The sequence below is a fragment of the Anolis sagrei genome, chromosome 2, assembly GCF_037176765.1.
Source record: "Anolis sagrei isolate rAnoSag1 chromosome 2, rAnoSag1.mat, whole genome shotgun sequence".
Lineage (NCBI taxonomy): Eukaryota > Metazoa > Chordata > Lepidosauria > Squamata > Dactyloidae > Anolis > Anolis sagrei.
In genome coordinates, this window is record NC_090022.1 from 191685572 (window position 1) to 191709146 (window position 23575).

Here is a 23575-nt window from a genome sequence, read left to right on the forward strand (position 1 = left end):
TCTGAGAGTGCCTTGGACCGCAAGAAGATCCAACCAGTCCATACTTCAGGAAATAAAGCCCGACTGCTCACTGGAGGGAAGGATAGTAGATTCAAAGATGAAGTACTTTGACCACATCATGAGAAGAAAGGAAAGCTTGGAGAAGACAATGATGCTGGGGAAAATGGAAGGAAAAAGGAAGAGGGGCCGACCAAGGGCAAGATGGATGGATGGTATCCTTGAAGTGATTAGATTGACCTTTAAGGAGTCGGAGTGGTGACAGGGAGCTCTAGTGTGGGCTGGTCCATGAGGTCACGAAGAGTTGGAAACGACTGAACGAATGAACAACATAAACCAGAAACTTCGTTTTGGGGGCTGCCAGAAAATAGGTTGTATTGGGTTGTTGTAGGTTTTTTTGGGCTATATGGCCATGTTCTAGAGGTATTTTCTCCTGACGTTTCGCCTGCATCTATGGCAGGCATCCTCAGAGGTAGTGAGGTCTGTTGGAACTAGGAAAGTGGGTTCATATATCTGTGGAATGACCGGGGTGGGACAAAGGACTCTTGTCTGCTGGAGCTAGGTGTGAATGTTTCAACTGACCACCTTGATTAGCATTTGATGGCCGGGCAGTGCCTGGTGGGGCAATCTTTCGTTGAGAGGTGTTTAGATGTGCCTGATTGTTTCCCCTGATTGTAGCCCGAAAAAACCTACAACAACCCAGTGATTCCGGCCATGAAGGCCTTCGACAACACATATGCTGTATTGGTTGAGTCTAGGAACCTCATCACACTAGAGAATGAATCCACTTTAAATTCAGTCACTGCCTCCTGCAGAATTCTGGGATTTGTAGTTTAGGGAGGCGCCTTTAACAGCCTCACTAAACTACAAACCCCAGAATTCTGCAGTTGGTGGATTCATTCTCTAACGCGATGAAGTAATAGAAGATTCCATCTGAACATGAGGAAGAACTTCCTGACTGTGAGAGCCGTTCAGCAGTGGAACTCTCTACCCCGGAGTGTGGTGGAGGCTCCTTCTTTGGAAGCTTTTAAACAGAGGCTGGATGGCCATCTGTCAGGGGTGATTTGAATGCAATATTCCTGCTTCTTGGCAGGGGGTTGGACTGGATGGCCCATGAGGTCTCTTCCAACTCTTTGATTCTATGATTCTAAGAGATTCACTGAAGAACTATAGCAAAATATGCTGAAGGATCTGTTCCAAAAAAACACCAAATTTTTTGCAGTTTAATAAACGTTTCTCATGTTTTTATGATAGAACCAATTAGGAAATGACATCCATAATCCAGGAACAAAGTTGGCGTTACAGAGTGTTGTTATAGCAAGGTCCCCGCTCCTTTCTCCTCTCCTGTAACCAATGAAACACCTTGATGCTTTCGAACCTGACAGCTTCGAGCAAAATTGTCCCTCGTAGCGCCTTGTAGAAGCCTGTGACTTGTCAAGCGCGCGTCTTAAAGAAACAGCGGGCGCTCTCTCAATGGGACAAGAGGTGATCTGTGATTGCGCAGGCGCAGAGTAGGATTGACAGCTTCGTGGAGTCCCGTAGAAGGGCGTGACGTCTAATGCAAGCGACTCCATGATGCAGAAGATGGCTGCTCTTGGCAGGGTGCTGGTCTTCCCTCGGAAAAGAAATACTGCAGTAGGACAGGTGAGGGAGGCTTCGTTGGCCATTAATTCTCGAGATTTCCACCTTGTGACCCAATAGTTACTTTTCCTCCTTGTTTTAAAATTATTACACAATATTTAACGCAAGGCTCCTAACTTACAATCAGGGCAATCCACATTCAAGGGAAAAGGGGGGGGGGGGGAAGTGCAACGAAAAGAAGGGGAAGGAGGTAACAGATAATACTTAGCACAACCTAAACTAAAACAAGGCTATGAACCCTGATTCTAACTTCAATAAAAGGGAAAAAATATATCATTCTACCATTATAGATCTGAACTGAATAGTCCTACTACTTACTAAAACTGTAACCAGTTGTTATTACTAATATAGCAGTTATTAGTAATTAGGAGCATTAGATTTCCAGTCTTTCAAGAAATGTCTTGTTGATCCAAAGGTCCACAAATAACTTCCAGTTTTTTATATTGATTTGTTGTTTAACACCCACATTAGTTTGGTGCTGTGTGCTGTCTGTTCACACTTACTATCAGCAATGTTGTCCCCAGTTTAAGCTATAGTTGACAGTTTTTGTATTATTTATTTATTTATTTATTTGGTACACTTGTATACCGCTAATATCTCAGCCTATACGGCGACTCATTGCGGTTTACAGCATATTTAAAACTACAATATTCCAATTTAAAATATAAAATTAAAATATAAAATACATACATATACATACATAGTATTGGGCCACCAATACAGACCAGAACATCTCATAATTAAAGTCACAATCCAATTCATTGTCCGAGATTGCTAATCCATGATCAAAACATCATCACGTCGGGTTAGCCGAAAACTTGCTGGAACATCCAAGTTTTCAGTTTTTTCCGAAATGCCATTAGCGAGGTGGCTGATCTTATTTCAGTAGGGAGGGCATTCCAAAGCCGCGGGGCCACCACAGAAAAGGCCCTATCTCTCGTACCCGCGAGCCGCACCTGTGAAGCAGGCGGGATGGAGAGAAGGGCCTCTCCCGAAGATCTTAGGGTCCTGGTGGGCTGATAGGCGGAGATGCGTTCGGATAGGTATGTAGGGCCAGAACCGTTTAGGGCTTTAAAGGTCAAAGCCAGCACTTTGAATTGGGCTCGGTAGCTAATCGGTAGCCAGTGGAGCTGGTACAGCAGGGGAGTTGTATGCTCCCTGCGCCCTGCTCCTGTTAATACCATGGCTGCCGCCCGTTGGACTAGTTGGAGCTTCCGGGCCGTCTTCAAAGGCAACCCCACGTAGAGAGCGTTGCAGTAGTCAAGGCGGGATGTAACCAGAGCGTGGACTACCGTGGCCAAGTCAGACTTCCCAAGGTACGGTCGCAGTTGGCGCACGAGTCTTAACTGTGCGAATGCTCCCCTGGTCACCGCCGAAACCTGGGGATCCAGGCTCAGCGATGAGTCCAGGATCACACCCAAACTGCGAACCTGTGTCTTCAGGGGGAGTGCGACCCCGTCTAACACAGGCTGTAACCCTATACCCTGTTCGGCCCTGCGACTGACCAGGAGTACCTCTGTCTTGTCTGGATTCAATTTCAATTTGTTCGCCCCCATCCAGACTGTCACAGCAGCCAAGCACCGGTTCAGGACTTCGACAGCCTCCTTAGTAGCGGGTGGAAAGGAGTGAGAGCTGGACATCATCTGCGTACAGATGACACCGCACCCCGAAACTCCGGATGATCTCGCCCAGCGGCTTCATGTAGATGTTGAACAACATGGGGGACAGTATTGAACCCTGAGGAACCCCACAAAACAAAGGTTGTGAGGTAGAACAGGAGTCCCCCAGTAACACCTTCTGAGACCGACCCTCGAGGAATGACCGGAGCCACTGCAGAGCAGTACCTCCGAGACCCATTCCTGCGAGGCGTCCCAGAAGGATACCGTGGTCGACGGTATCGAAGGCCGCTGAGAGGTCGAGTAGCACCAACAGGGACACACTCCCCCTGTCGAGCTCCCGACGGAGATCATCCACTAAGGCGACCAAGGCTGTCTCGGTACCATGTCCCGGCCTAAAGCCAGACTGTGCCGGATCTAGATAATCCGTGTCTACCAAGAATGCCTGGAGTTGTGAGGCCACCACACGTTCCATGACTTTGCCCAAAAAGGGAAGATTGGAAACAGGCCGATAGTTTACCAATTGAGTGGGGTCCAGTGATGGTTTCTTCAACAGCGGTTTTATCACAGCTTGCTTTAAGCTGGCTGGAAAAATGCCTTCCCGAAGGGAGGCATTAACCACCACCTTAACCCACTTGGCCAATCCCCCTCTGGCCTCCTTTAGAAGCCAGGATGGGCAGGGGTCTAGTATGCATGTGGTAGCTCTCATTCCTCCAAGCACCTTGTCCACATCCTCGGTTTGAACCAATTGAAAAGAATCCATCAAAATTGGACAAGCAGATGCTCGTGTTACATCCTCAGAGACTGCCGTTAATGTGGTGTCCAGTCCAGAGCGGATCAAAGCGACTTTGTCTGCAAAGAACTGAGCAAAAGCTTCACAGCGAGCTGCCGAGTCATCAGGGCACCCATCCTGAATGGTGGGTTTTAATAGGCCTCTGACAACTCGGAACAGTTCAGCCGGACGGTTCTTTGCAGACGCAATAGTGGCCGCAAAGAAAGTTTTCTTTGCGGCTCTTATTGCCGCGGCATATGACCTTAAAAAGGACACAAACCGTGTTCGGTTTGGCTCGCTCGGATCCAAACGCCACACGCTCTCTAGTTCCCTCTTCTTTCGCTTCAACACCGCCAGCTCCTCAGTAAACCAAGGGGCTGGTTTAGTTCGGCTACTTGAGAGGGGACGTTCTGGAGCGATCGTGTCTATTGCCCTAGTCATCTCCCCATTCCAGAGAGCGACCAGGGCATCAACAGGATCACCAACCGAGGTGGCGGGGAAATCCCCAAGAGCCATCAGGAATCCTTCCGGATCCATAAGCCTCCTGGGGCGGACCAATTTAATGGGTCCTCCACCTCTGCAGAGGTTAGGGGGTGCAGTAAGTCTAAAGCTGACCAGGTGGTGGTCGGTCCATGGCAACGGAGAGATGGATAACTCCTCAACACCGCCACCTTCCTCCCATCCCTGACAGAAAACCAAGTCCAATGTGTGTCCAGCACTGTGGGTGGGGCCAGATACTTGTTGGGACAGCCCCATGGTCGCCATGGTAGACATGAAGTCCTGAGCCGCTCCCGTTAGGGCAGCCTCGGCGTGGACGTTGAAGTCCCCCAGCACAAGCAGCCGTTGGGACTCCAATGCCAGGTCCGAGACTACCCCCGCTAGCTCAGGTAGGGAGACTGTAGTGCAGCGAGGTGGACGGTACACTAACAGAATCCCTAATCTGTCCCGGTCACCCACCCTCAGGTGGACGCATTCAAAATTTGTTGACTGCGGGATGGGGGTCCTGGTCAGAGAAATGGAATCTCTGTAGACTACTGCAACTCCGCCTCCCCGCCCTCCGGATCTCGGTTGGTGCTGCACAGAGAACCCGGGTGGACAAAGCTGGGTCAAATTTACACCTCCCGCTTCGTCCAGCCAGGTCTCTGTGATGCACGCCAGATCTGCCCGTTCATCCAGAATTAAGTCCTGGATGAAAGTTGTTTTACCGTTGACAGATCTGGCGTTCAACAGCACCACTTTCAATCCAGAGGGACCGCCATCCTGGTTACACCTACTTACCGTATCAGGAGACCGATTTGGAATTACTAATGTTGTTCTACGTTCCCTAGGCCGAATTAAAGGTCTCCCTTTCCCGTATCTCCCCTTCCCCACCACGACTTCTATGGGGACTCCTCGGTTAACGGAAGCCTCTCCCTCCTCCATGACGCATTTGATACCTATAATAATAAACCAAGGATCATTGCGGTTTGCATGCCATGTTACAATTTCAGTTTGCCATGGCTTTGTTTCCTTTAAAGCAGGCACAGGCAAATTTTGGTCCTCCAGGTGTTTTAGACTCCCAACTCCAACATTTCCTAATACAGTGTTTCTCAACCTTCCTTAATACAGTTCCTCGAGTTGTGGTGACCCCCAACCATAAAATTATGTTTGCTACTTTATAACTATAATTTTGCTACTGCAATGAATCGTAATGTAAATATCTGATATGCAGGATGTATTTTAATTCACTGTACCAAATTTGGTACAAATACTCCATACGCCCAAATTTGGAATACTGGTGGGGGTAGGGAATTGATTTTGTCATTTGGGAGTTATAGTTGCTGGGATTTATAGTTCACATACAATCAAAGAGCATTCTGAACTCCACCAATGATGGAATTGAACCAAACTTGGCACACAGAACTCCCATGACTAACAGAAAATACTGGAAGGGTTTGGTGGGCATTGATATTGAGCTTTTGGAGTTGTAGTTCACCTACATCCAGAGAGCACTGTGGACACAAACAACGATGGATCTGGACCAAACTTGGCATAAATACTCAATATGCCCAAATGTGGATGCTGGTGGAGTTTGGGGAAAATAGACCGTGACATTTGGGAGTTGTAGTTGCTGGGATGTATAGTTCACCAACAATCAAAGAGCATTCTGAACCCCATCAACGATAGAATTGGGCCAAACTTCCCACTCGGAACCCCCATAACCAACATATAATACTGTATTTTCTGATGGTCTTTGCCGACCCCTCTGACACCCCCTTGTGACCCTCGCAGGAGTCCCAATCCCCAGGTTGAGAAATGCTGTCCTAACAGCCAATAAACTGGCTAGGATTTCTGGGAGATGAAATCTGAAAAACCTGGAGGGCTGAAATTTGCCTATGCCTCTTTAAAACACGAAGACTGCAATCAGGAGCTATCCATAAAGTGAAACTTTCATGGAGTGACCATTTTATTATGGAAGTTTAGCCTTTTGTTTTTTGCCTGTAGTTCTTCTGTGTAACATAAAAAACACTCTTAAATTAACTTAAACAGTCTCCCTGCAATACAGGCATAAAAATATGAGATGCAAAAAGAAAGTGAAAAGAGAGAGAAACCAGACTCCCCCTAGCCTCCGAGGCATCATATTCCACTGGTAAACAGCTCTCGCTATCAGGAAGTCCTTCATAATACTTAGGTGGAATCTTTTGTCCTTCAATTTGAATACCTTGGTCATGTCCTGATCTCCAGGGCACATATCTAGTTATACAATTTAGTGTGTTCTTCCATGTTTTTTTAAAGAAAAGAAAGCCTGGAACAAATGCTGAAGGAGATGGTGTCAGCATTACTAGAATCTCCATTCATTAGCTAAATGTCACAAGAAATCTAACTCAGTGTGTTTATTGTGAATCCCATGGGGAAATTTGCAGGTGGAGACTGATATAGTGGTTATCAGAAATAATATTCTTAAGTAAGGAGAAAATAAAGAAATGTGCATTGAGACTGAATGGTATAAAGATTATCTGTGACAGGCCTCAGAATTAAAATCTTATATGGTGAATATTTAACCTTCCAGTTATTTTGAACCAAATATCATATCATCTTACCATTGACCTTGACAAGTTGGGTTGATGGAAGTGGTGGGCAAAAACATTGTTATGGCCAAACTTCCCTACTCTTGTGCTACACTGTTTCTTGTGTAGTTTGCTTTCAGCATCTGGCATATGTTTCCTTGACATGTTTCATTTTATTTCCCTTGACATACTGCGATCACCATCTGGAATGGTGTCAGCACCTCTTAACATTGATCCTCTTGGGGAAATAAGGGCTGTTGAATCCCTGTAGTTGACGTCTTTGTAAATAACTTGGGTTGGGGAACACAGAGCTGTCCAAATGTTGTGGGACAGCAACATTCATCATTCACCAGCACAGATGACACCTCAATAAGAGTTGTTTTCAAATATTGCCTGGAGGGCCACATGTTTTCATTACAGCCTTAGATAAAAAACAAAACAACTGGCTTTGATCCATATGTAACATTGCAAAGTCTTGACTGATCAACAGAACTTGGACCATCATAGTAGCTTGCCTTATTTGCTCTTGCAGCTTTGTCATCTGCCATTCTTTCTACCAAAGCTGAGAAAGGAGATTACATTTGATTGCAGATACTCAAAATAAAAAACATTTTAGGTCCTCATGGTACAATACAGTATCAGGGACAGCCTCGGTTTTTTACCCATCATTTAAAGCAGGTAAGGTAATATGTACAATTATTACATTTTCCAGGCAATGAAGAATAGTATCACTCCTTGTTTTGCTCTCTCCAGAGCACGAGATGATGTGAGTTGCCAAGTATATTTGCAGATCTTCCGAAATACTATTTTCTCAGCTGCTAATACATTAGTAGCACTACAGTTATTAATCTATTTCCATGTATATTATGTTCAGTGGAGACGCCCAATAAGTATATGTGTATGTCTTTTCAAGTACGTTTTTCAAGTACTACCTCCCTAAAGAGGTGCAATCAACTCCCTCCCTAATGGCCTTTCATTTGCAAACTAAAACCTTTTTGTGGGCCCAGACCTTTCCTAATGACCCCAAATAGCTCTGGTAATTGCACATTTTTAAAAACCATTTTAGACCTGGCAATATTATTATTGATTTATTAATGTATTAATATGTTTTAAATATGTGTGATAACTGTTATTTATTTATTTATTTATTTATTTATTTCATTTATTGACCGCCCCTCTCAGCCCGAGGGCGACTCGGGGCGGTGAACAACAACAAAGAAGACAGTGTACAGTGAACCGCGACAACACAAACCAGGCACACACAACACAACATATACTTATACTAAAAATCCGCTTCGTCAAGTCCTGGGGTCATAGCCAAAATTCGTGGTCCTAGTTCATTCCATTGTCATTCAATACATTCAATTGAAGGCCTGCTCGAAGAGCCATGTCTTCAGGCCCCTACGAAAGGCCATCAAGGAGGGCGCCTGTCTAACTTCAGCAGGGAGGGTGTTCCACAGCCGGGGGGCCACCACCGAGAAGGCCCGCTCTCTCGTCCCCGCCAGGCGTGCCTGTGAGGCAGGCGGGACCGAGAGAAGGGCCTCCCCGGATGATCTCAAGGCCCTCGTGGGCTCGTAGGCCGAGATGCGGTCTGCAAGGTATTTTGGGCCGGAACCGTTTAGGGCTTTGTAGGATAACACCAGCACCTTAAATTGGGCCCGGTAGCAAATCGGCAGCCAATGGAGCTGTGACAGCAGGGGCGTTGTATGCTCTCTGCGTCCAGCTCCCGTTAACAACATGGCTGCCGCACGCTGGACTAGCTGGAGCTTCCGGACCGTCTTCAAGGGCAGCCCCACGTAGAGAGCGTTGCAGTAGTCGAGGCGGGATGTGACCAAAGCGTGTACCACCGTGGCCAAGTCAGACTTCCCAAGATACGGGCGCAGCTGGCGCACGAGCCTAAGCTGTGCAAATGCTCCCCTGGTCACCGCTGAAACCTGGGGCTCCAGGCTCAGCGATGAGTCCAGGGTCACACCCAAGCTGCGAACCTGCGCCTTCAAGGGGAGTGCGACCCCGTCCAGCACAGGCTGTAACCCTATACCCTGTTCGGCCTTGCGACTGACCAGGAGTACCTCTGTCTTGTCTGGATTTAATTTCAGTTTGTTCGCCCTCATCCAGACCATTACAGCGGCCAGGCACCGGTTCAGGACTTCGACGGCCTCCTTAGTAGCAGGTGGGAAGGAGTGACAGAGTTGGACGTCATCTGCGTACAGGTGACACCGCACCCCGAAACTCCGGATGATCTCACCCAGCGGCTTCATGTAGATGTTAAACAACAAGGGGGACAAGATGGAACCCTGAGGAACGCCACAGGTCAACGGCTGCGGTGTTGAACAGGAGTCCCCCAGTAACACCTTCTGAGTACGACCCTCCAGAAACGACCGGAGCCACTGCAAAGCAGTGCCCCCAAGGCCCATCTCTGCAAGGCGCCCCAGAAGAATACCGTGGTCGACGGTATCGAAGGCCGCTGAGAGGTCCAGGAGCACCAACAGGGACACACTCCCCCTGTCTAGCTCCCGGCGCAGATCATCCACTAAGGCGACCAGGACCGTCTCGGTACCATGTCCCGGTCTGAAACCAGACTGTGCCGGATCCAGATAATCCGTGTCTCTCAAGAATACCTGGAGTTGTGAGGCCACCACGCTTTCCATGACTTTGCCCAAAAAGGGAAGATTGGAAACAGGCCGAAAGTTGTCCAATTTAGTGGGGTCAAGTGATGGTTTCTTCAACAGCGGCTTTATAATAGCCTGTTTTAGGCTCGCTGGAATCTTGCCTTCCCGAAGGGAGGCGTTAACCACCACCGTTACCCACTCGGCCAATCCCCCTCTGGCCTCCTTAAGAAGCCAGGATGGGCAGGGGTCTAGGATGGACGTGGTGGGTCTCATTCCTCCAAGTACCTTGTCCACATCCTCGGGTTTCACAAACTGAAAAGAATCCAACAAAATCTGACAAGCAGGTGCTTGTGTCACATCCACGGAGACTGCATCTAATGTGGCGTCCAGCCCGGAACGGATCAAAGCGACTTTGTCTGCAAAGAACCGAGCAAATGCTTCACAGCGCGTTGCCGAGTTGTCAGGGCTCCCACCAGTGGGGGGAGTTAAAAGACCTCTGACAACCCGGAACAACTCCGCCGGACGGTTCTTTGCAGACGCAATAGTGGCCGCAAAGAAAGTTTTCTTTGCGGCTTTTATTGCCGCGGCATATGCCCTCAAAAAGGACACAAACCGTGCTCGGTTTGACTCGCTTGGGTCCGATCGCCACACGCTCTCTAGAACCCCCTCCACCGCCAGGCTCGAGACCACCCCCGCTAGCTCAGGTAGGGAGACTGTAGTGCAGCGAGGTGGACGGTACACTAGCAGAATCCCTATTCTGTCCCGGTCCCCCACCCTCAGGTGGACGCATTCGAAATTTGTGGTCTGCGGGATGGGGCTCCTGGTTAGATGAATGGTGTCTCTATAGACCACTGCGACCCCGCCTCCCCGTCCTCCGGCTCTTGGTTGGTGTTGCACGGAGAAACCTGGAGGACAGAGCTGGGAGAGATTTACGCCCCCCGCTTCGTCCAGCCAGGTCTCCGTGATGCACGCCAGATCTGCCCGCTCCTCCAGGATTAAGTCCTGGATCCAAGTTGTTTTTCCGTTGACAGACCTGGCGTTCAACAACACCACCTTCAAGCTGGAGGGCCCGCTCACCTGGTTACACCAAATTACCTTAGGAGACCTATTGGGGGTAATTAATTTGGAAAAGCGGTCCGAATTAGGCCGAATTCGAGGTCTCCTTCTCCCGCATCTCCTCCTTCCCACCACGACCTCTATGGGGACCCCTCGGCTAGTGGAACACCTCCCCCCCTCCATGCCGCAGTTATAAGCTATAAGATTACTTTCTCCTGCGCTTGTTGTTATGTTTGTTGGCTCTTGCCAGCATCCCCCCTCCCCCTCCCCCCCCCTCCCCACCACACTCTCCATCACAGGCTCCGGGCCACCTCCTCTTCTGCCCCCTCCCCAACACCAAAGCAACATAAACAGTACCCAGAGGGGGGCAGGGGACCACATGGGTGACAGCTGTACGGGTGGTGGTCGATATTCCGACTGCTTCAAAAGACCAGTTCTTAAAGTGCATAGATTTCAGGAGCAGTCCGTCGGTGAGCGTGAATGATCGTAAGTTAATTAGCAGCAACACACGTTTAAAGGCACATTAATAAAGTGCTCGGTCTAAAGTGCTCTACTTATCGGTATAAAGTGCGGCACAGAGGGTCAGGGAAAGGGCGAAAGTGCTGGTGCAATCTAGCAATCTAGCAGCAGATAGCAGGCGCCTAGGTGCTCTAAGTCGTTCTTATTACAATGAAGACAGATGGTAACAATGACTACTAGGAAAGTGCTAGTTGATATTATACGATTACCTCCTAAGGGTGAATGATGGTAGTTAACTAAGTATTGCTATGACCCCGACAAGACTTTAGACGGTTGATAAGCCAGCGGATATGCTTCCGGAGTTGACAACTCGGGGTGGGCAGCACAGGTGGTTAATCATATTCTGCTCAGTGGGTACCAGCGAGGGAGCCGGCTTAAGATCTACACAAGTTTAGAGGTCAACACAAGAGAGGTCCACACAAGACGGTTCGCACAGCTTAAAGATCTACACAGGCTTAAAGGTCAACACAAGAGAGGTCCACACAAAGGCGGTCAACACAGGGACTACCCAACTTGTTCCTTTGCCCTGATGGAGTTTGGGCTGGATCGTAGGATGGAAAGCGGCGACAGCCCCCCAGCCACGGCAATGGCGACAGACCGGCAACTCGTTCCGCCGGCCCCACGGATGGTATCAGTCCTGTCGGGCGTCGGTGGCAGCGGCCTGGCGGCAGAGGAGGCCACCACTCCGCAGCGGCCTGATGGAAGGAGGCCACCACTCCGCAGCGGCCTGATGGAAGGGAGGCCACCACTCCGCAGCGGCCTGATGGAAAGGGGGCCACCACTCCGCAGCGGCCTGATGGAGGGGCCGCAGTGGCGGCCTCACTGCAGTTGCAGCCTGGCTACCGTGGCGGCCTGGTGGCTGCGGTCCAGCAGCGGGCTGGCGAGGGTCTGGTCGGCCCCGCACCTCCCAGTGGCTGGGGCCGTTGCAGGCAGCGATCCTTCTTGGGCAGGAAGCGGCGATCTCCTCCGGCTACTGCGCTGGCCGCGGCCCGATGAAGGTGTGATGGTACGCCTGGTGGTGATCCGGCAGCTGCGGGAGTAGCAGGAGTAGCAGGGGCGTCCGGCCGGGTCCTCCCTGGGCTCAGGAGGCCCCCAACGCCGAGGTTATTCGTCTAGCGCGCAACTTTCACCAGGAGCGCGGTGGCGCTAGGACCTGGGGCGGACAAGATGGCGGCCGCGACCAGGAGCGCGGCGGCGCTAGGACCTGGGGCGGGCAAGATGGCGGCCGCGACCAGGAGTGCGGCGGCGCTAGGACCTGGGGCAGGCAAAATGGCGGCCGCGACGGCGGCTGCAGCAAAGCTCTCGTCGGGCCCAACGGACCCACGCAGTGGTCCCAGGCCCAGGCGGCGGCGGGACCGACGGCCAGCCAGGAGGCTCGCAGCAGCGCTGGCGAGCACCTTCCTCAGGTCACTCTCCTTGAGTGCGGCCGCAGCAGCAGCAGGCCCGGCCGCAGGCAGGATGGCAGTCAGGACGGCAAGCACGCCAGGTCTCGCGCCGGGCTAGACAGGGCTCCGCAGCGGTCCCAGGCCTTCAGGCGGCGGCAGACCCGCCAATGGAAGATGCTCAGGCAGTCAGCTCACCAGGAGGCCAGCAACGCTGGTAGGTGACTTCTTAAAGGGTCAGTCCCCAATGCGGCGCTCCCTTCCTCCGCCTCCTGCGTCTCCCGTCTCTCCCGTCTCTCAGCCCTTGTTCTTCGGGTTCTGGGCCTCGGGTTCTGGGCCTCAGCACCTCGTCTTGATGTCGGCCTCACCTCCCCTAATTTTTGATGGTCTAAGGGGGGGGGTTTCCAAGGATTCCTTAGGATTCTGTGCAGATAGCTAGCGCAGCTCGGTGTTGTCGCTGCCGCCCGCCATCACCGGAACCGGTGTTCATTTGGTTTATGATGTTTTTTTGTTGATTATTTTCATGTTATGTTTATTTATGTTTATTTCATGTTATGTTTATTTTTGCTGTTCTAGTTTGTACGCCGCTTTGAATCCCACCCATGAGAGAAAAGTGGGATATAAATAAATAAATAAATAATAACATTCATGAGTTCACTTTGTTAAATCTTCATCTACCATTTTTTAGAGAAGCAATGGCCTATCTTTCATATCTTTTCACTCTTGTTCTTCTTTCTTTCCCCTTGCAGTTACTTGGTGAACATCTTGCCCGTTTTCTTCATACTGGCCTTCCAGTACTAGCAGCAAAAGAGCTTCTGGTGAAGCTTAGGAAGAAAACTGGTTACTCATATGTAAACTGTAAGAAAGCCTTGGAGAAATTTGATGATGATCTTAAAGAGGTGAGAAAAATATTGGTGTTTTATATAAACATGTTCATTTTTGTATTTTCATCTTCTCTAAATCAAGCTTTGCAAGACTGTCGAATAAAGCAGAGGTGAGTAATTGTAGAAGTTCTCTGCTTCTGCCCCTCTCCATTTCCTCAGGCAGCTAGAAGCCCATTTTCGGGTTTTAAAAAGCAAAGTTAAATGGGAGTGGAAGGCTGTGACCTATTTAAAAGATGAATTGCCTCATTTTGTGGTTTCCAGGAGAGATAATTCATTTGCCTTTTCTGCAGGAAAAGTGTGATCTGGACAGTCTGAAGGAAATGCAGGCCACCAAAGCACTGCATGAAGCAAATATAGCTCTTTAACCAGACTTTGCCCACATCTATAATACTGAGAAACATGTGGTACATCCGCTGTTTTTATACACTCTATTTTACTGTCATTTTACTGTAATCTACACTGATGAAGAATTACATCCCATTGAATTAAATGGGGTTTATTCTGGAGTAATATGGCTAGAGTGTGATTGGAAGCAAGTTTTGAGACTTCACCAAACAGTAGATGTTTGCAACCTAGTTTCATAGTTAATTACTGTGAAAGATAAGGGGAACCCAGTAGGAGAAATACCATAGATAGAAGTTGATTGGGCAATTGCAGAAGAGGGCAATTTTTTGTCCTTATGCCCTCTGCAATGGGTTGCATTATTTGAGGATGCAAAATGCAATTTAAATGTGTTCACAGGTTTGCAGTCCTTGTAGTTTCAGCAGAATTTGGCAAGTTTTTTTCCTTTTCAAGAAGGGATTCAGGGTGTGCAAAAAAGAAACGGCTGCATTTTCATGTACTTCGGAGTTGTTCTTACCCATTGATGTTTATTTCCCTGGAAAAGGAAGGTTGGACGGAGGATCACAGGAGTTTTGGGGTAAAGAAGGATTAACACATATATACCCCACAAGCCACATTTTCTCCACCTCCGCTATAAGAGCTCACTGGAAAAACAAAATACTGACTTACGTAAAACAACAGGCATTTTGAAATGTGTTTGCTATTAAGGAAATAACTGTTTGCTCAAATGCTGGCAGATAAAGAAGTCCGTGAATTGCATACTGATGAGCATTTGATGAGCATTTGATAAATCTCTGTACAGATGTTTACCAGATAACCCATTTCATGGCATTACTAGCAAGTAACCCTAAGCAGTGTATTAAATCAGAGTTAAACATTGATTAGTATCGTCCAGAATGTACAGCTGATTGGATTGGTATGCATGTTATAGTTGGGACTGTCGTACACAAATGGCAGTTGTTCATTTAAGTGTGTTCATTTGGGGTTTATGTTATATTTACTGAGTTTCTTTGCAAAATTATTATGATATCACATTCCAGCACTCTTGTGCCATCACAAGTTTTCTTTTTTTCCCCCTGCTTACTGGATATTTGTTTAAATCACCTTTGACATTCTGGGTGAAAGGAGGAAGAGCACTATTGGCTTTGGACTGCCATGTTATGCTGGGACCCTTCCCTTTTCTGTTGCAGTTTCCCACATGCAGGTCCTCTTTGAAATGGGAGATACCAAAACCTCCCCCCTCCCCCCGCTCTTTGCATTCTGCCGTTGTGCTTTCATTTGGTCTTTGAGTTGTTCATTGAATTATCTTGACTGTTGTGTCTAAATTTGGCGGGGCTTGATTTTTCTTTCAAGGCTGAAATCTGGCTGCATGAACAAGCCCAAAAGGAGGGCTGGAGCAAAGCTTCCAAACTGCAAGGGAGGAAGACGAAGGAAGGGCTGATAGGGCTGCTACAGGAGGCAAACTCGGCGGTGATGGTGGAGGTGAGCCTGTTCCTCCTCGTAATAAAACATCTTATAGTTCCAAGGTCAGTTTACTTTTTGGGCAAGATATATATTAGGCACATTTCCATTGATCCTTTGCTCAGTGTAATTACACCAGGGGGACAGGAGATGCCAAAGGAAGAGGCATTGGAGTAACAGAGAGTGTGACTTGGCCAGGGTCTCTCAGCCTCAGAGGAAGGCACAGAATAATGTGGGACTAACACAGGAGAAGGGACTGCAGGTGCAGAGGCGTGAAATCCAATTTGGGTCCCCAGATGTTTTTGTGAAAGGCAACTTTAATCAGTTTTGATTATCCACCGTGGAGACTGGGGATAATGGAAATTGCAACCCAAAAGCACTTATGGCTCTGAGGTTGGGGAAGGTTAAAAGACATTTTGAACTCAGCCAGTCATCCTCTCCACGTTTATCTTTATAGAATAAACCACCCTCTTTTTCTATGCTTAGTACTTCTAATATTCTTCTTGCCTCCTGAACAAAATTTTAGTTGTTGACTATGCAATTAAAAGCTAACTGTGCTTCTCTGGCAGGTAAACTGTGAAACAGACTTTGTGGCCCGAAATGCCAGGTTTCAACACCTTGTTCAACAAGCAGCAATTGGAACAATGAACCATTATCAGGGGACCATGAACCAATTAAACACATATGCAAAGGTGAGTGACCTAAAGGCTTTGTGAAACCTTAAGCAACAGATGCAGGTTAGCAGTCAGTGTTGGTCACGTGAACATAGTGGGTTAGATCTTCACTAAATCATGAGCTGAGGAAGCCCAATAAAATTAATGAAAATATTATTATTATTATTATTATTATTATTATTATTATTACTATTACTATTATTTGAAACACAACAAGATGAGTCCACAGCAGACACTCTGTTGGCTGTTGTATTGGATTGGAATTTTATGGATGTTATATTCTTTTAACTGTTTATATTATTGTGGCATCGAATTGTGTCATTTTGTAAATTGTCCTGAGTCACCCTTGGGCTGAGAAGGGCAGTATAGAAATATACTAATAAAATAAAATAAATAATCACACGTTGGACACTTCCCAAGGGTCTAGGACTGTGTGATGAATTGGCGAATAATGCGTGCAGATCCCAGTAAGGTGGCCTTCTGCAGCTGGCAGATGGTGGTTATTATTATTATTATTATTATTATTATTATTATTATTATTATTTGTATGGCCCTCTTTTCTTAACAGAGATCCAAAGTGGTGAACATTGCTAAAAACAATGCAATATACAACATAAACCTAAAGACAAATTACATTAAAATAGAATTAAACCAAACACTATTTACAAATTTAAAGTTAAAACCATTAAACACCTATTTAAAATATAGTAATCCAGGCAGGATGTAACTAAGGCATGTGCCACTTTGGCTAGATCTGACGTTTCAAGGCATCCCCTTAGGAAGGAATGGAGCCACTGTAAAACAATACCTCCAGTTCTCATCTCAGCGAGGCAGATTAGAAGGAATCTAGGGCCTCATCACACTAGAGAATGAGTCCACTTTCAATCCAATTTCTGCAGAATTCTGGAGTTTGTAGTTTAGGGAGGAGCCTTTTAACAGTCTCACTAAACTACAAATCCCAGAATTCTGCAGAAACCGGATTTAAAGTGGATTCCATCTCTAGTGTAATGAAGTGGCTAGTCAGAAATGTATCTGATCTTGGAAGCTAAGCGGGGTCAGCTAAGGTTAGTACTTGAATGGGAGACTGGCAACAATATAGCTGTAGGCTATATTTAAGATCATCCGGGGAGGCCCTGCTCTCGCTCCCGTGTACAGCACAAATGCGTAAGATCTGCTCTCTCCCTCCTGGCTTTCAGAAAGAAATTAAAATCATGGTTTTGGGACCAGGCTTTTGGAAGTAGATGTATGTAGCACTTTAGAGGGACATTGACTGGAACGGCGATACGGCTGATGAGACTGTTTTACTGTGTTAATGATTGTTGATGTATTGTTTTAATTATAATATATTGTTTTAATTATGATTTATGTTCAATTGTAATTGTTATGTAGTGGCATTGTATCGGTGCCCATTGTAAGCTGTCCTGAGTCCCCCTTTGAGGATAGAGAAGTGATGGGGTAGAAATAGCAGAAATAAATAAATAAATAAACATTTTAAAGGAAGAAACTGGTAAAATTGCCTCAGAGTTTGCCCTGGAGTAAAAACAGAACTGCAATGAGTTTTCTACTCCCTTCCACTCCTTATGCTTATACATGCATTCTAAACAATTTCATGTGGGTAAGTAGCACAATCAATCCACAGGTTTTAAGCTTATTACATGTTTATTGGACTTAGCCAAAGCCAGTCAGTTTTGGCAGAGCTGTAGCAAAGCTCCCATTAAAGAACATTGGGCTGTGATGGACCGTTGCTGCTAGGTTTGATGGGCTGGCCATGTGTTGCTAATCCCAGAAACCCAAAGGTCCACCTTGAACACAATTTGCACATACTGTCTTCTGAAATCTCAAGCCAACAAGACATAATCTGCTTTTGCAGTTTCTGGATGCATCTGTTAAAAAGGGCCATGGTGGCGCAGTGGGTTAAACCGCTGAACTTGCTGACCGAAAGTTCGGTGGTTCCAATCCGGGGAGTGAGGTGAGCTTCCAACCTATCAGTTCGAAAACATGCACATGTTAGAAGATCAATAGGTACTGCTTCGGCAGGAAGGTAACGGCGCTCCATGCAGCCACATGACCTAGGTTAGCGCCAGCTCTTCGGCTTAGCTATTGAGATGAGCACCACCCCCAGAGGTGGAGATTAAAGAGGAAGCCTTTACTTTTATCAGTGTATCTGTGTTTCATTGTTTCAAAGCATTGAATGTTTGCCTTTGTGTCTGTATATGCTGGAATCTGCCCTGAGTCCCCTTGGGGAGATAGGGCGGAATACAAATATATTATTATTATTATTATTATTATTATTATTATTATTATTATTATTATTAGAGAAGTCTTCTTCTCTACAAGTTTTTTATACAGAATCTGGATGGCCATCTGTTGATTGTGTGCTCCCGACTGGTAGAATGGGGTTTGACTGGATGGCTCTCTTCCACCTCTATGATTCTGTGAATTTTACTTGCCTAAGAAAAGCTTACGAAATTCTGGTTGCTATAAATCCCTATCAGTCAACATGTATGTGAAGGTGTATATGCACACAAAAATTGCTGTTTCTTCCATTCGGGCCTCATCTTGGAGAGTGCCTACTGTTGGTCATGGCTGCTTACTCCTTCCTTAGTCCTAGCTGCAAAGGATCTACATAAGTAAAAGGCTAGATGTCACAATAAAAGGCACCCGGTCAGATTTTGTAATGCATAAGACATTTTGTGGCCTGGGGGAGTCTTAAATCTTGTTGCACCACTCACTCACCAACTCCTACATTCAGTATACACCATCAATGCACATCATAGTGCCCTCTGAAACAGTTTGCTTTACTATATGGAATATCTGAGTCCTGAATGTGAAGTTTAGCTAGCCTAGATGGATGCCACCTGCTGTATTTAGGGGTACATTTTTGCAACAGTGACAAAAAAAAAAAGATTTGGAAAAGGAAAAGAATGTTTCAACACTGCCAGAATACAATAAATTTGTATTCCACCCTACTCTGCTTCATAATTGATTTCTAGTGAAGCTGCTAATGCTTTTCTTTTTTAATAGCTGTTTCATCTTCCAAAAGGCTGTTGCATTCATTTTCTTCTCTCGCTTGCAGCATGTTAGAGCAATACACTGAATCATCGTGCATAGAAATATACCTAAAGCATTTGGAAATTAGGTAGTTCATTGTGATGTTGCTGGATTTCTTTAATGTGGCATCAAGGTAGTTTAGGTGGTAGTTTCTTGCATAGTCCTGTAGCTTTCTGTGGTTTTTTTTGCTTTGTAGAGTTATGAAGATTAGATTTCTATAAACTGAAATGAAAGTAAGGCCCCATATGTAGACCAGATTTTGCTCTTTTGTTTGCCTCATCCCATGTTAGATGTTGCTTGAACAGCCTTCTAAATCGCTATGATAACCAGAACTCTCTGTGATAAAAGAAAAGTGGCAACTGCAATTTGTCTATTAATTGGAGTTGTTGAAATGTTGTTCCTTTGACTTTTTTTCTAGTGTTTCTTAAAGTCGAATGAGCTTTCTCAGCTGAGGATTGGGCCAGATGGATCCTTACTTAGCGACCAGCTCGCTTTGTCTATTGGTAAGTGGTCTGGTGCCAAACGTGGCCAGGAAACGAGAAGGTACTCGCTGTTTTACTTTGTCTTTTCTTGTCTGCCAATGCTCTGCCTGTCCCCACTTCTGAAGGGAGGTGGGAGTTCTGCTACTACATATGCAGTGGTTTTTGAAGGGAGTTCACAGGGATACACCCATCCTATCTCTTCCATGTTTGTCTGATTGTTGTCATTATTACTATCCCATATTTTCTCTAAAAAAGAGACTCAGATCTGCTTACAATGAAACTTAATGGGATACAATTGAAACCTAAAAATATAATAATAATAATAATAATAATAATAAACAACTTTATTTATATTCCTCCCTATCTCCCCGGGGGGATTCAGGGTGCACTCCAATAAACAAAAAGGTAAGCATTCAATGCCTCAGTACAATAACAAATACAAATGTAATAATCCAAAATAATCTGACATATAAAAAATGACATCTGTAGATTAAATAAAATGTTATCTATCTAAAAATTATATGGTGACCTAAAACCTGAACATAAAACATCCACATTAATTTACAGGAGCCAACTAAAGTTCACAAAGATATGTGTGTTGATTGTGTGGCCAGTGATGTTAACTGGGCTAATATGGACTGACAAAGCCTGAATATAGTAGTAGTTTTCAATCAGAGGTCTCGTAGTGGTCTCAAATTATCTAATACTCCTCCTCCTCCATATGGTAGTGAGCAAAAATAAGTTTTCCGTTGTTTTTTGAAGGAGAGAAGGGAGGGGCCATCTTTATTTCTTTAGGGAGGGAGTTCCAGAGTAGGAGGTGATCATGGAGAAGGCCCTCTCAGTTCCCACCAGCCATACTTGAGATGGGGTTGGGACTGAAAGCAGGGCCTCCTCTGCTGACAGCAGTGCCCGAGCTGATTTATAAGAGGAGATGTGATTGGTCAAATTGCATCTCCCGAGCTGTTTAGGGCTTTAAAGGTAATGACCAGCACTTTGTATTTAGCGAGGAAGCAAACCCGCAGCTAGTGGAGCTACTGCAACATGGGAGTGAATCTCTCCCTGTACAGGGCTCTAGTTAGTAATCTGGCTGCTGATCTCTGAACCAGTAAAAGCTTCCGAACTATCTTCAAAGGCAGCCCCATGTAGAGAGCATTGTAGTAGTCTAAGTGGAATGTGACTAAGACGTGGACTACCATGGCCAGATCTGGCATTTCAAGGTATGGGTGCAGCTGGCAGACAAATTTTAATTGTGTGAAGGCTCATTGCTGACATCTGGGGCTCCAGGGACAGCGATGAATCCAGGATCACCCTCAGACTGCAAACCTATGGCATGAGGGGAAGTGTGAACTCATCCAACACAGGCTGTAATCCCTCACCCTGATCTGCCTTCCGACTGACCAGGAGTATTGTCTCGATTTAATTTCAGCTTATTAGCTCTCATCGAACCCATCACTAATGACAGGTTTAGGGGCAGGACAGCATCCTTGGCATTCGGTGGAAAGGAGTGATAGAGTTGGGTGTCATCTACATAACTTTGACACCAAACTTCAAAATTCTGGATGATCTTTCCCAGAGGTTTCATGTAAATGTTAAACAGCATGGGAGACAGAATTGAGCCCTGAGGAACCCCACAGGCCACCGGCCAGGGAGTCGAACAGGAGCTCCACCTTCTGGGTCTGACCCTCCAGGAAGGACCGGAGCGACTGTAAAACAGTGCCCTCAAGCCCCATCCCGGAGAGCCGTTCCAGAAGGATACCGTTTTAATATCTGAACATTAAAATAGAAACAGAGGCTGGATGGCCATCTGTCAGGGATGTTTTGATTGGGCTTTTCCTGCATGGCAAAGGGTTAGATTAGATGGCTCATGTGGCCTCTTCCAACTATTATTCTATTATTCTATGAAATACATACTAAAAACATGAAAAATAAACAGTTAAAAGCCTTAAAATAAATTAAAAACCTACTCATAAGTAAAACTACGGTATCCCTGACTTGGGTTTTTCAAACCGCTTCTTTAAAAACCTGTCTAAATGAAAAGGTTTTAACCTCCTGCCAGAAGGATAGCAGGGAGAGGGCCATTCTGGCTTCACTGGGAAGAAAAGAGTCCCGGAGTTGAGGGGCAGCCAACAAGAAGTCCCTCTGTGTCCCCATCAACCAAGCTTGCGATGGAGGTGGGACTGAAAGAAGGGCTTCTCCTGAGGACCTAGAAAGCCATATAGGACTTTCTAGGTCAAAACCAGAAACAGACTGGGAGCTAGTGGAGCTGCTGAAACAGGGGAGTTGTTCGCTCCCTGTAGCCAGTCCCAGTTTGCAATCCGATCACAGCTCTCTGGACCAGCTAAAGTTTCTGAACACTCTTCGAAGGCAACCCCACATAGAGCGCATTACAGTAATCCAAACAGGATGTAACTGAGGCATGTACCACTGTGGGTAGATCCATCCAGCATCTCAAGGAATGGACAGAGTAGGTGCACAAGTTTTAAATGTGCAAAGGCACCCCTGATCTCTGCTGATGCCTGGGCCTCCAGGATCAAAGCTGAGTTCAAGAGTACACCCAAACTGCGGACCTGTGTCTTCAGGGGGAGTGCAACCCCATCCAGGACACCTCGATCCCTACTCCCTGATTTGCCTTCTGACTGAACAGGAGCACCTTCGTCTTATTTGAATTAAGTTTCAATTTGTTTGCCTTCATTCACTCTATTACTGATAGACATACACTGCTTTGGGGCCAGGGACAGCTTCCTTGACTTTGGGTGTCATCTGCATATAGTCATCAGCCCCCTCACTCCTGACTTTCCGAAAAAGAGTAAAAACTTGGCTCTTCGAGCAAGCATTCGGAACCCCAGAATAAATAGACAAACTAGAGTTGGAAAATGACCCAGGAACGCCCAAGACAATGTAACGGATGAGGATTTGAATGAGAGGACATAGTTCTTTTTTAAATTGATATTATGCACTGTCTTTTATGTTTAATTGCACTTAATGTTTTTGCTTTATCAATGTATGTATTTTTACGGCATTGAATTGTGCTGACTGTGTATACCGCCAAGTCGCCTTCGGGCTGATATGGGTGGGATAGAAATAATGTAAATAAATAAATAAATAAATAGTTGGCACCGCACTCCAAGACTCCAGATGACCTCTTTCATGTATCTGGTTGCCATGGGGCCACAGTAGTGTACATCTTTACCCTTCCCATAGTTTGTACTTCTGATGGTGAATGCTTTTTTTCTTTCTCTTTTTGTTTTCTGTTAAAGGCAAACTGGGTGAGAACATGATTATTAAGAGGGCAGTGTGGGTGTCGGTGCCAGAGAACAACTTCATCGGCTCTTACATACACGGAGCTCCCCCAGAAGGAAATCCTCTGCTGCCTCATACAATGTTGGGCAAATATGGTGCCTTGGTGGTCTGTAGCCCCTCTGAACAATGCCCCAAGTCAGACTTTCCTGAGCTCGGCTGGAGGCTGGGCCAGCATGTGGTGGGCATGGCTCCCCTCTCTGTCGGCTCTCTGGAGGATGAACTCGGGGGAGAGTCTGAAACAAAGATGCTTTCCCAGCCCTTCCTCCTGGACCCCACAATTTCCTTGGGACAGTATATTCAGCCCAGAGGCGTATCTGTGCTGGACTTCGTGAGGTTTGAATGTGGAGAAGATACAGAATCATTGGAGTCAGAATAGGCCATTTTTTCCACTGAAAAAGTGAACTGTTCCCTCTTCCACTTGAGTCCTGGTGTGGTTAACAGATGTGGCTGGTAACAAATGAATTGTTATATTGGTTGTCTAGAGGAGTCAACCAGCAAATATAAAATCTCTTTTCCAAGCTCTGCAGTGGTTTTGTAATATATGGATGCCAAAATGTGGTTGACAGATGTTGATTGGGAGCTGTGAGCTCCTGCTGTGATCCCAGCCAGAATTAGTGCTGCTGCAATTGATTCAAGCTAATTTCATTTATTGTTCAGTCTTTTGAAAACAATTCCCAAGGATGTCGACTTACTGAAAATGAACAAAACAAAATTCCTGAAGAGCTTACAGATGCCAGCTGCA

General features: G+C 46.3%; 1 protein-coding gene across 1 annotated transcript; it reads left to right on the forward strand.

The window, feature by feature from the left end:
- Nucleotides 1-1533: 1533 nt before the first annotated feature.
- Nucleotides 1534-23351, forward strand: TSFM (Ts translation elongation factor, mitochondrial). The gene is made up of 6 exons (XM_060762820.2): nt 1534-1641; nt 13389-13538; nt 15219-15347; nt 15896-16018; nt 19470-19554; nt 22791-23351. Exons 1-6 carry the CDS (start codon nt 1570-1572, stop codon nt 23207-23209), a joined length of 978 nt encoding a protein of 325 aa, XP_060618803.2. The 5' UTR covers nt 1534-1569; the 3' UTR covers nt 23210-23351.
- Nucleotides 23352-23575: the final 224 nt, after the last annotated feature.